Raw genomic sequence first — 14,090 nt, 5'->3', positions numbered from 1 at the left:
AATGCTTCAAAATTACAACTTTTGACTCAAAAACTTTGTTTCTCCTTACATTTTGAACCATGAAATCCCTGCATTAAGTATGACTCAAGGGTAATCATTTAAGGGCAATGTTCTTAAAAAAAGACAAAACTATAAGATATAGGCTATCAGACATTAGAGGGAAATTCTTGTTTTCATGTTGCAGCATCAGGTGAGGGTCTTGTTTTTATTTGCATCAGAGTAAAGTCAAAAATCATGTTATTTATACATTTAATGGCTTATAATGCCTATATCATTAATTAATTCACTGAATATACCACTTATCCTGCAGTCAGGGTTGTGGAACTGCTATCCCAGCTGCCTACCCCAGCCTATCCCAGCTGTCATAGGGAGGTAGGTGGGGTGTCCCCCAGACCAGTTAGCAGTTGATCACAGGGCCTAATATAGAGACAAACAACCATTCACCCTCATTCACTCATCTGGGTTGTAAGGTTCTTCAGTGAACCTACTAAACACTTTCTCTGGAAGCAGAGAATCCGGAGATACCAACCCAGATATGGGGAGAACATGCAAACTCCAAGCCGAAGGCCACTCTCAGGAATTGAACGAGGCACCTTGTTGCTATGAGATGAAGGTCCTGCAACCCTGTGCCACTGTACAACCCCTTATTCTTAATTTTGAGAGAAAAAAATCATAAACCCATTTAAAATAATTCACAGGACACTGGAACTGATATTGCAATTTACTATATCTGTTCTTCACGTCCCTGCAACCCTGAATGAAGGATAAGTGGAAGAGAATGGATGGATGGATGTTCTTAACCCTGTATGTTATACATATCACAAATCAAAATCACAGGCAAAGCATGAATTGCACTATTTTCAAACAGATCAGTCAATTTAGACAACATTCTTTTACCTTTGAAAAAGCAGTCCTTGCTGTGCACCACATAGATATGCCTCCTCTCCAAGCAGGCAGTTCTGTAAACCTCACAATGGTTTTCGTAGAGCCTGCCATCTGAGCCACACACAGGCACAAAGGTAGTTCGGCATTTCTCTTGGCAAATACACTCAGCATGGGCATTTTCTGCCAACAGCACACACTGTCGACCCCGGCCGCAGTACATCCTTTGACAGGGGGATCCATCTGAATCAGAAAGGGCTAGAAAAAGAAAGAGATGGAGAAAATACTGAGAAACACTGCACCACAGACAGGTGCAAGAAAAAAAAAAGTACACCCACCTTTGGAGTGAGTGTCAAGACATATTTGTTCAGACAAGACATCAATGATAGTCAAAGAAAGTGAGGTATTGGCGCATAAAACAACCAATGAAAATGACTTATTTACCTCTTCCTGAAATACAAAGGCACACAGAAAAATATCAAGGTGATATTGAAAATGCCTTATTTAGTTTCAGCACTGTTCTTCTCTTCAACAGTGAAAGAGGAAACATACATGTAAAAAACTAAGCATTCCAAATGCAACTTTAAACCTGAAACAGATATACCAAAAAAAAAAAAAAAAAGAAATAATCAGTCAAATTCCCTCTCTCCCTCCCACATCTTACCTCTTTGCCACACTTTGCATTGCTCTGGACTGTTGACTCTAAGTACAGGGTGGAGCATACCTCCAGCTCTCTGGATTTTCCTCCACCTGTTCCCTACTCTCACAGCAGTTCACAATGTCATCTGCGAACATCATGGTCCATGGATATTGCTGTCTAACTTCCTCTGTCAGTTGGTCCATCATCACTCCAAACAAGAGGGGGCTCAGAACCGATCCCTGATGTACCACCTGCACAGTGAACTTCTCTGTCACACCTGCACCATTCTCACATTTTGCATGCATGTCCTGCACCAGTCTAACTCACTTCTCTGTCTCTCCAGACTTCTTCAGACAATACCATAGATCTCTTGGCACCATGTTATATGATTTATCTAAGTCTGCAAAAGCATAATGCAACTCCCTCTGACCTTCTTTGTACTTCTCTACCAGCATTCCAAAAGGAAATACTGCATTTGTAGTACACTTTCGAGGCATGAAACCGTACTGCTGCTCACAAATGCAAACTTCTGCTCTCAGTCTAGTTTCCACTACTCTTTTCTAGGATTTTATAGTATAGCTCATCAACTTTATCCCTCTATAGGTTTTTGCAGTTCTGCACATGTCCCTTATTCTTAAAAATGGGTAACATACCATACTACCACATACAATCATACTACTTCTTCATTCTTCAGGCATTCCCCACTCTCATAGATCCTTTTGAATAATCTCGCAAAAACTCTACCGCTGCCTCTCCTAGAAATGTCTATACCTCCACAGGTATATCATCAAGACCAACTGCCTTGCCACTCTTCATCCTCCTCAATGCACTCCTCACTTCACTTTCACTTCTCTCTGTTATGGTCCACAAGAGTCACCTCTTCTACCCATTTTCATTTTCCTTATTCATCAGCTGTTGAATGTACTCTTCCCATCTTCCCATCACTCTTCCAGCATCTGTCAATACATTACTCTCTCTATTCTTAATCGTCCAAACCTGATGTAAATCCTCTCCATCTCCATCTCTGTTTCACCAACTGCATGACTCATTCTCACCCCCCTTGCTCTCCACCGAGCATAAAAGTCATCATACGTCCTTTGTTTGGCCTTTGCCACCTCTACCTTTACCTTGAGCTGCTTCTCTTTATACTCCTGTCTGTCTTCTTCAGTCCCCTCAGTGGCCTACTTCTTCTTTGCTCACCTCTTTCTCTGAATATACTCCTGCACTTCCTCACTCCACCACCAGATCTCCTATCTACTTTCCTTCTAGATGACACAAGTACTCTCCTACCTATCTCCCTGATCACATTAGCTGTTGTCCCGTCATCTGGAAGCTCTCCCTGACCACCGAGAATCTTCCTCAGCTCCTCCCTAAAACCATCCACAATCCTCCCTTTTCAGCTGCCATTACTTTCTCTTCTGCTCTGCCTTTGTCCTCTGTAACTTTCCTACCTTTAGATTTATCATACAAACCATCATCCTATGCTGTCTGGCTACGCTCATCTATCACTACTTTGCATTCACTGATCTATTTCAGGTTACCTCGTCTACGCAAGATTTGGTCTATCTCTGCTCCTATCTCTGCTCTCACAGTACCCAAGTTACCCAATGTTCCTGTCTTTTCTGGAAAAAAAAAAATTCAATACAGCCATCTCCACCCTTTTAGCAAAGTCTACCACCATCTGTCTCTGCGTTCCTATCCTTGATACCAAATCTGCCCATCACTTCTTCGTCACCCCTACAGCCTGCATCAACATGTGCATTGAAGTCTGCATCCGGTTACCACTCTCTCTGGGGATATTCCTTTTCCCTCAGCCAAAGGGAATATTCAAATCTTTGTACTTTCTAAGACCTTAAAACACTTAATAGCCTTGACTTTGACACTTTATAGTTTTATTTGTATTTCTTATTTTCCCTATTATTATTATTATTATTATTATTACTATTATTTATTATTGTTATGTTTTACTTGAATTCTGGCACAACAATATCCTTCGGGATAAATAAAGTTGTTCTTATTCTTATTCCTATATTTTGTATCACTTCATCTAAATCACACCAGAAATTCTCCTTCTCCTCTAACTCGCATCCAACCTGTGGGGAGTAGCCACAGTAGGCAGTCCAGAGCTGTGATTGCAAGGCAATCAGCGCTGCCCTGTTGGGGCAGCAACCCTTGAAGCCCCTGTGGGGCTCTGGAGGCAGCTGACTTTTACCAGCAGGTAAAACAACATGCTTGCTTCTGGTGGTTGCCGTGGCAAAAATTCATGGGAAGAGTTTGGGGAGACCATGGAGAATGACTTCTGGTGGGCTTCAAGGAGATTCTGGTCCACCATCCGGTGGCTTGGGTATGGAAAGCAGTGTTCTGTCAACACTGTGCATAGTGAGAGTGGGGCGCTGCTGACCTCAACTCCAGACATAGCTTGGCTGCAGGAATACTTCTGGGACCTTCTCAATCCCATCTAAAGGCCTTCCAATGAGGAATCAGAATCATGGGACTCTGGAGCGGACCCATCTATTTCCAGGGCTGAAGTTGCTGAGGCAGTCAAAAAGCTCTTCAATCGCGGGGTTGATGAGGTCCGCCCTGGGTTCCTCAAGGCTCTGGATGCTGTATGACTGTCCTGACTGAAGCATTTGGTGAATGTTGGGGACATTGCTGCTGGAATGGCAGACTGGGGTGGTGTTCGCCCTCTTAAGATGAGATGAGAACAACTTTATTTATCCCGAAGGAAATTGTTGTATCCCAAAGGAAATTGTTGAGAAATAGCGAATGGAGCAACATCTCTTGTTTTGGTAAATTCAATTAACTTAACTCAATAGTTACTAAAATAGTTAAAAAATAGTGAAAAAGGGGGATCAGAGGCTGTGCTCTAACTACAATGGAATCACACACCTCAGCTTCCCTGGTAAGGTCTATTCCGCAGTGTTGGAGAGGAAGGTCTGTTGGGTCATTGAAACTCGGATCCCAAAGGAGCATTATGGCTTTCATCCTGGTTATGGAACAGTGGAACAGCTCTATACACTGAGCAGGGTTCTCAAGAGGGCATGGGAGTTTTATTTATATATATATATATATATATATATATATATATATATATATATATATTTATATCTATCTATCTATCTATCTATCTATCTATCTATCTATCTATCTATCTATCTATCTATCTATCTATCTATCTATCTATCTATCTATGTGTGTGTGTATGTATATGTATATATATATATATATATATATATATATATATATATACTTCATTATTCCCCAAGACCAATTTAAACACCCAAAACTGATGTTGCTTACAACAACATTTCTGTGACACTTGAATGAAAAGACACTCATTTCCAGCTATTTTATTTTATTATTTATTATATTTATTATTTTATTTTATTATTGGACCCATGCAGAGAAGGGTTAAATTCTGTCACCAAAAAAAAAGAGAAAAAAAACAGCTGGGAAAGGCTAGAAGTCAAAGTGTTGAAAAGTGAATTTAAATTTTCCTGGACTAAATTACAATCTTAACTCTCTGGATATTCAATAAAAAAAAATGTTTATTCTGCTGTCAGAGAGGAATTACAAAAAGAGGGTCAGTTCAAGACCTTAGGCATCCAAGATCAAACATTACTACTCAATTGGCCAGGTACAAAGTTTTCAAGTTTGGCAAAATTCAGTTTTGACATTGCACTCAATATGTCCTGTCAAATACATAAAATACTGCTAGTATTTGACAGCTGCTATTCTTTTTGCTTTTTATTATAATGTCTAAAACAATCTGTGATGGGATATCAGAGGTTATTTAATAATTATGAGGAATTGTGACATTATTTGGCAGGGGATAGCTTAATAAAAGACTGTGTGTGTTTGCGTGTGTGAGGGGGTGAGTGTACACATTCATTCTTATCTAGTTTACTAATTGTTTTGCTTCTCATGCAAAGCGTCTGTTGGAAGTGTAAAGTAGCTTAGTTATGGTATGACCTTTCTGTTTATGGCAAGGTCAAACACGATAACAAAATTGTTTGCATTCTCTGAGCATAACAGATTAAACGCTTAGCAACAACAATCCGGTGGCAGTCACCCACTCGTGGTATTCTATGTCATCCACTTGTTTATTCCGCCCCTGCCTTTCACTCCGTTCACACAACCCTCTTGCCCTTTTTGGTTTTTCTCTGAGAAAACAGTATACAAGAAGCATTTACTGGAACAACAGAAACAATAATGCACAACCATTGCATTCACAATACAAAAACTGTCTGGCATTTAGCAAAGTTTTACTCTTATGTTTATCCTCGCTGCGTGTCCTTTGTCTTGGACTCTCTTGGATCATGTAGCTTGCTTAAGAGGCTAAAAGAGTTGTCTCATAATCCTCCCTGTCTAAGCTGTTGGCACAGTTTTTATACATGAGTCTTAGAGGTTCTGATGTTGTGGTGTGCCAGAACAATAAAGAACTGACCATCACTATCAAGCCCCCTGCCACTAGCTCTATTTCCTTTATTCTTCCTTGTGTCAAATATTTTATTCTCTTTAGTTTGACGTGCATATGGAAACACTGACTCCTTGTCTTTGTTTCTTTATAAGCACAAGTGTGGTGTGTTGTTCGGCTTGAGGGAAATTATACTTTTATAGATTTTCAGGCCATATTATTGGAAAGAAAACTCTCGAAATTTCGGGGGAATGTAAGGGATTTTGAGTATTAAGACCATTTATCTCCTTGACATTTTGACAAACAAAGATACATTTCCTCTCTCATATTCTTTTTATGCAAGCATAAGTGGATCAGGGCATAACTGAAGGCACAGCATGTCTGTCTGACTGACTGGATTTTCATTTGTCAGGAGAGTCAGTCTTGTCAGTTTCACCCCTTTCTGTATCCTCGTATTGAAACCAATGGCAAATTGAGCCACAGAATTGAGCATGTACTCATATAAATATTGTACAGCACACCGACTGGCAGAGTCGCAAGGTGTCAGAATATGTCAGTTTACTGCAGGCAAAAGAAGAAAACATTGCCCGATGTATACCTGAGCTTAACTCATATATTCAAAGAAATTACCACAATCCCTACTTTGTATATGATCCAACAAAATTGAGTGTCTCACAATCACTGAATACCTGACAGCTATAAACTTTTTAGCATGTATTCAGTGTGTATTTTTACAATGTGGAAAATAAACATGATAATGATTGTTTTGTGTCTATACTGGGCTTTCCCCTGCTCAGGAAAAAAAACAAAAAACAAAAAAAAAAAAAACTGTCAAGACATGGTGACATAACAGATCATTCTATCTCGACTAGTTGTAGATGATTACATTTTGAGCCATGCCATCAAGTTCTGTCTCTCCCTCTGTCCGACAAGCATGCTAAACTTAAATATCAATGGAAATCACAAGTCCTTTGTGCTGCTTGAGACATGCTATGGAATGCACAACTGTAAACTGTGTAAACTGCCCATTTTTGATACTGTGCTGACAAATTGTGGTTCTCTAGCTAAACACTTGCTTCAGATTTGAATAAAGAGAACGTCCATCAGTAGAGAAATCCAAATGCTGATGTAATAATATATTGAGGGGTAAAAGAAGTCAACAATTATACAAGTTTTATTATGTTAAGATACTAGCCATAAGACAGATAACACATTTTAAAGATTTTATTATAAATTCATTGGCTTGAACGCACAACATTTAGTATATTCACATTATATTAACACTCATGGTGTTTAGACAGTTCAGTTAATATATCTGCATAAATAACTGAGCCCTATTTAACAAGCCCCATTTCTACATATATGCATAAATTAGCTGCTGTTTAAAACAAATATCCAGTCAGCTCTTACTCGCAGAAAATACATCAAGACTTATATGATGTTAAGAGAATACTTTAACCAAAAATGCAACACACAGACAGGAACTATGTGTTTAATGTTGCATGACCACTGAAGCCAAATGTGTTTGAGCATAGGGAGATGACTGGCAGAAAGGTGACAATTAATACGCTTGCACACACACACACAAACACAGAGATGGCCAGACAAAAACTGGATACTGCAAATGTTGATGCTCAAAAGGACATCTCCTATAAAGAAAAATACTACAAAAAGCACTCTATAACCCCTCCAAGCTTGGCAATTGCACACCTGCCGCAGATGTCTGTGAGTTGGGAGTGCACAGCTGGGCCCGGTTACCAGCATTTGGTGAGGGCTCAATTCCCCCCCCATTCCCTTGTCTGTATATGTTAATGTCCCCCTGCCTGGTTTCCCATCCAAGTAGACTTGTTTTCAATCCCTATCTGTTTGGTGCGGAGTCGTGTGGCTGCGTGTGGATCTGACCTCCCAACCGGAATAGTTGTCTTGAACATGCATGTAACTGTGGTGACTGCAATATCTCCAGTTATGTTTCTGTGGCTGCAGCTGGCATGTATGAAAGGCAAAAATGTTGAAATCAGAAAAAAAAAATGCATAGCTGTTTATTTTTTTTTTTCTGCATTTCCCTTAGATGATCAGCTTAAACTGCCCTCTATTGATGTTTATTGTGAATTAAATTTGAGTAATGTTAATGTATTCTTCAGTGTCACCCTGATCTCATCTTTGACTCTTTTGTCTAAATCTTTCTACACTATGTGCTGCACTTTTCTGACCTCACACCTGAACCTCTCTGCCTGCAGGGATCTGGGAGAAAAAAGACCAAGTGCTCCGAATGGCCTTGCTCCTGCCGCCAAGATAATTAGTAGCACCTACAGTGCAAGATGCTACAGAGGTGAGACACAAAGTGAGGGAAAATGGATCAGGCGATGTCATCCTATAAGCCTTGTAAATATTTTCCTTAGTTGGGTGAACTTGAGCTTGTTCAACTTGGGCCCATCATCGGCAAAAAGCAATTTCAAAATGAGCGACCAATATACAGCATTGTAAAGACACAATTTCACTTGGCAAACGTTTCTGTGAAGAAAAATGAAATGAGTAAAACACTGGTGTTAAGAACACTACTATGCTATAGTGCTATTGTGCTATAGTGCTATGCTATTTGCAGACTGTGCTACTCGAGAGGTGTTGTTTCTAAGCCATTAAAATTCACATTAGTTGCAACTTTGAAAAGGTACCATGATCATTTAACAGAAGGGAAATGATTAGCAAAAGCATATGTCAGGGTCATTTTTTGTTTGTATTTTTTTAATTTGTTTAAGTAATGCTTTTAGATTTAGCCATAATGCACTGTTCAACATCAAGGTGATAGTACAATCAGTACATATGTTATTATATAGAAATATCCATCTCCTGCAAAAAGTGTGAGGAGACAACTTGGCAGGGGTAACCGAGTAGGATGCCAAAAGAAAGGTCCTGTGCAGATGTTAGTTGAGCCCTAGGAAAGGTGAGCACATGTTTGGGATTTAAAGCAGGGTTAAATGCTAAAATTAATTTAGAAAAATAAGAAATGGACAGTATAATGCAGCCTTGGGGGAGAGCACAGGCCAGTATCTCCCTGAGCCAGCCTCAGGGGGGGGAACAGGCCAGTGTCTCCATGAGTTGGTCCCAAGCCCAGATAAATGCAGAAGGTTGTGTCAGGAAGGGCAGCCAGAGTAAAACTTGTGGCAAAACCGAATATGCGGATCAAACCTAAGAATCTAATACTGAATAGGATGAGGCCCGGGTTAACATCGAACACCATTGGAGCAGATAATCTACAGGGTAACAGTGGAAATTGGGCCGCTGTGGGTTGAAGACGGAGAGGAGGAAGGTGTGTTTGAAAGCAGAGGAGAAGAGGAAAGGCGAGAGTCTGGGACCAAGAGCAGGGACTTTAATTATTGGGACAGTGACAGGAAAGATAGAGTTGGTTGATATTATGCAGAGAAGAAAGGTGGGTATAATGTTTCTCCAGGTGGAAAGGTAGTAACGACAGAGGTTTAAAGTTGTACTATCATGGTACTGACAGGAAGAGAAATGGAGTAGGAGTTATTTTGGAGGAGTTTGTTGGGAATATTCTGGAGGTGAAAATGTCATAGACGTATGAGTCTGAAATAGAAAACTGAAGGTTTGATGGTCAAAGTTGTTCGTGGCTATGCTATGCCCCAAAAGTGGGATGAGAGTTAGAGAAGGAGAAGTTCTGTTGTGAGTTAGATGAAGTGATGTAGAATATCCCCAGAGAGAATGGTAACTGGTGCGGATCTCAATTCACATGTTGATGCAGGTGATATAAGTGATGGTTAGGTTTGGTATCAGGATAGGAACACAGAGGGACAAATTATAGACTTTCCAAAAAGGATAGAAATGGCTCTGGTGATTCTAGGGATTTTTTTTTTTTAATCTATCCAGAAAAGTCTTCTCTATACAACACTAAATCTTGGATAGACAAGGTAACCTGAAAGAGAACAGTGACTGCTAAGTCGTGATAGGTGAAAGTGTAGCCATACAGCAGAGGATGGTGTTTTGTGGGGTAAATCTAATGACTGGAAAGTTAAAAAGGACAAAGGCAGAGCAGAAGAGAAAGTAATAGAAGCTGAACAGGGAGGATTATTGAATGTTTTTAGGAAGAAGCTGCGAAAGACTCTCAATGGTCAGAGAGCTTCCAGATGACTGGACTACAGCTAATGTGATCCGGTAGAAGAGTGCTTGGTGTGTCGTCTAGAAGGAAAGTAGATGAGGAGATCTGGTGGTGGAATTAGGAAGTGCAGGAGTATATTCAAAGAAAGCGTTTAGCAAAGAAGTGAAACACTGAGGGGACTGAAGAGAACAGACAGGTGTACAGGAGATGCACCGCAAGGTAAAGGTAGAGGTTGCAAAGGCCGAACAAAGAGCGGGAGCAAGGAGAGTGAGAATAAGTCATACATGTTTGCAAATAGAGATGGAAGGGATGTACATCAGTTTCGGTTGATTAAGAATAGAGAGGGAGACGTAATGACAGATGCTGGAAGAGTGATGGGAAGATGAAAAGAGTACTTTGAACAGCTGATGAATGAGGAAAATGAAAGAGGTATGGGGAGAAGAGGTGACCATTGTAGACCACAAAGTAGCAAAGATTAGTAAAAGTGAAGTGAGGAAGAAATTGAAGAGTGGAAAGGCAGTTGGTCCTGATGATTTATCTGTGGAGGTATGGAAATGTCTAGGAGTGGCAGTGGTGGAGTTTCTGGCTAGATTATTCAACAGGATCTTAGAGAGAGAAGATGCCTGATGAATGGAGGAGTGTGACAGTGCCCATTTTTAAGAATAAGGGGGATGTGCAGATTTGCGGCAACTATAGAGGGATAAAGATGAGCCATACAATGAATAGTGGAAACTGGCACAAGAGCAAACGTAAGCATTTGTGAACAGCTGTATGGCTTCATGCCTAGAAAGGGTACTATGGATGCAGTATTTGCTTTGAGAATGCTCATAAGTACAGAGAAGGTCAGAGGGAGCTGCATTGTAGCCATTTTGTAGGCCTAGAAAAAGCATATTACAGGGTGTCAGGAGAGGAACTCAGGTATTGTATGAGAGTCTGGAGTGGCAGAGAACTATGTTAGACTGGTGCAGGACATGGATGCTAGCTGTGTGATGGTGGTGAGGTGCGCTGTAGGCATAACTGAAGTTTAAGGTTGAGGTCGGACTTCATCAAGGATCAGCTCTGAGCCCCCTTCTTGTTTGCAGTGGTGATGCACAGGCTGACAGATGAGGTTAGACAGGAATCTCCATGGACCATGATGTTTGCAGATGACATTGTGACCTGGAGTGAGAGCAGGGACAGGATGAGGGAGAGGTGGAGGTATGTGCTGGAGAGGAATTAAGGTTTGTCACAGCAAGACAGAATATATGTGTGTGAATAAGAGGAATATGGGGGGAACGGTGAGGCTACAGGAAGTGGAAATCAGGAAGTCAGAGGATTTCATGTACTGAGGGTCAACAGTCCAGAGCAACGGAAAATGTGGAATAGAGGTAAAGAAACTGGTTCAAGCAGGTTGGAATGGCTGGATAAAAGTATCAGGGGTATTATGTGATCAAAAACTATCAGCCAGAATGAAAGGAGTGGTGTACAAGACAGTGGTGAGAACAGAGATGTCAGTGACAATGACAAAAAGAGAGGAGGCTGAGCTGGAGTTTTCAGATTAAGTTGTTGAGGTTCTCTTTGGGAGTGACAAGAATGGATAGGATAAGAAATGACTCATCAGAAGAACAGCACATGTTAGCTGTTTTGGAGAGGGTCAAAGATGCCAGACTGAGATGATTTGGTAATGCACAAAGGAGGGATAGTGAATATATTGGTAGACGGATGCTGGAATTGGAGCTGTCAGGCAGCAGTTCTCGAGGAAGACCAAAGAGAAGAATTATGGACATAGTGAGAGAGTACATGAAGGCAGTCGGTGTCAAAGAGGAGAATACAGAGAATAAGGTTAAATGGAGAAAGTTGATTTGCTGTGGCAACCCCTGAGGGGAAAAGCCAAAAGGAAAAGAAGAAGAAGAAATGGACAGTCATTTGGTGTGAGGTATACAGATAATCACATCACTGTACACTCCTGTCACCAGTGAGTTTCTTTTTGCATGACTGATGCCAGGAAGGGACTTCTGATGGCAACATCATGTTGGGATTGGTCTTTTGATAGAAAAGGAGTTGAAAATAAATTAAATTGCAATAAGGGCTACAATGATTGTCATCCAAATGAGGGTACAAGAATAGTGATGAGTTACTAAGTAGGTGAAAACCAAAGGCAAAAGGGATGACAGATGCACTACAAAGCAGTTCCCTGGGTAAAAACAAAGTACTGACAGAGAAAGATAAGTAGGCAATAGACAAGGAGAATATTTTTGAAGACACATTAACTGAAAAGTGAAGAGGACAAATAAGGGTAATCAAATGGTATTATAGTGGAAAGTAGAATGGAGGATTAGGAGGCAGCTGCTGAAAAATGATACAGTTGAGTATGAGAGAAAAGGAACGTGTGCTTGTGTGACCACGTTAATCTGCCAAGCATAAAGTGGTGAACAAAAAGAGCGATTAGGTGGCAGATAATTAAAGAAGACATGCTATTGACTTAGATGATGATGGAGGTCCTTTCAATTGCTTTAGATAAACAAAATGGGTATTTCTTTTCCAAACCTGGTGCCCATGTGATGGGTTCACAGAAGGGGCAAGATGGGAACACTCAGCTTCAATCAAATCACAATACATAATTGATGGAAATGTAAATATCTTATGAAGGACTGCAATGGAGAAAATGAGTCAGTACTCAAAAACACACAAACTTGCACGTAGACTTTGAAAAGGAGTACAAAAAAAACAAGACCATGTAACAAAAGTGTATTCATACTGTATGCATACTTTATCTTTAAATTGATAATTTGGGCAGTATAATTTTGTAGCTCCTGTCTGTTCAAATCTAAATTCTAAAATTACATATTAGGAGTCAGGTATCAGGATGAAATCCTCGGACCTATTGTCAGAACCTAGGCTGGTGCAGTGGGACATTGTCAGGCATAATTTTTTGACTTTGATTTATGGGGTTTCTTTTATTAAACCCTCTATAGGGTGATCATTTTCATTTCAATCAAATTTTGTGGCTTTCTTTTGCTACAAACAAAAACTACTCATCTGGAAAGGTATTAAAGATTGTTTTGTCCCATTTAGATCTGTGTTTTCAAGGTTTTCCCCATATCTGAGCAATATTTACACATTAAAAAACAAACATGGTGCTTCAGAAAATAAATGTATAATAGAAAATACAAAAAATTGAGATGAAATAAATGTATTCACAATATAAAGGCAAAAACTATCCAATCATACATTTTTGGGATTGTTACTTATTAACATGTAGATTGGGATGCTTTTGAGTCTCTGGTTTGTACTCTCTGTGTGGTAATGATATTATGAGTGCAGAGGCAGTGTGAAGCCGTGCAAAGTCCCACAGGGGACTGCTAAAAGCAGACCCTGACCCTGTTGATCATCAATAATTCAGGGAATCAGGGTTAGAATAAGTGCAGCATCGAACGGCACATCATTTATACAGTACATAGAAGAGACAACATCTCTACCATCATAAAGTTTGCATAAGACCCAAGTGTCCCCTGTTAGCTGTCCACTGGGGTGAGCATTAGCTCCATTACCCTGAAAAAAATAAAACAAGCAGTGATGAGTCACCATCCAACCTCAGTCTCTTCTGAGACTGCCACAGAGAAAATACACAGTCCTGTGGTTGGTCTGGAATGCCAGTAGTTGCTGGCCTCCTATTGAGCCTGCTACTACACTGAGAACACATGGTAGCAAACATTAGAGCAAACAACTGAATGTCAGATGAGGTGCAGAATTAGAATTCTACAGAAAAAATGGGGCAAATTCAATAGAAGTAATGTCTTCATTATCTTACTTCCTGAACATGTTGCGTTGCCCTCCAACACTGCCTTTATCTGACAATAATATTCTTTAAAAAAAAAAAAAACATAAACAGACCAAGATGATTTTGTAAAAGACCAATATGGCAAAGGCTACGCTCCTTTCTGTGATATTTCTATAGGTTTCTCTGATATTACTTTTTTTTTTCATCACACCCACCACCTCATCTGGATGCATATGCTGCGTGAACAGCAAACACCAGGACTGAAAACATGTCTTCTTAA

General features: G+C 40.2%; 1 protein-coding gene across 4 annotated transcripts in view; it reads right to left on the bottom strand.

Moving 5' to 3' along the window:
- Positions 1 to 14,090, bottom strand: part of fstl4 (follistatin-like 4) — a 141,011-nt gene that overhangs the window by 87,243 nt on the left and 39,678 nt on the right. For all 4 annotated transcript variants that reach the window (XM_086177008.1, XM_086177010.1, XM_086177011.1 and 1 more), the window contains exon 4: positions 898 to 1,140. In XM_086177008.1, the coding sequence (XP_086033134.1) occupies positions 898 to 1,140 (243 nt within the window). The remainder of the gene's footprint in view (positions 1 to 897; positions 1,141 to 14,090) is intronic.

This window comes from Fistularia commersonii, chromosome 29, assembly GCF_037954325.1.
Source record: "Fistularia commersonii isolate RoL2024-O1a breed Wild chromosome 29, RoL_Fcom_v1.0, whole genome shotgun sequence".
NCBI lineage: Eukaryota > Metazoa > Chordata > Actinopteri > Syngnathiformes > Fistulariidae > Fistularia > Fistularia commersonii.
Note: the sequence above shows the minus strand (reverse complement) of the source record. Positions and strands in the feature narration are given on the sequence as shown.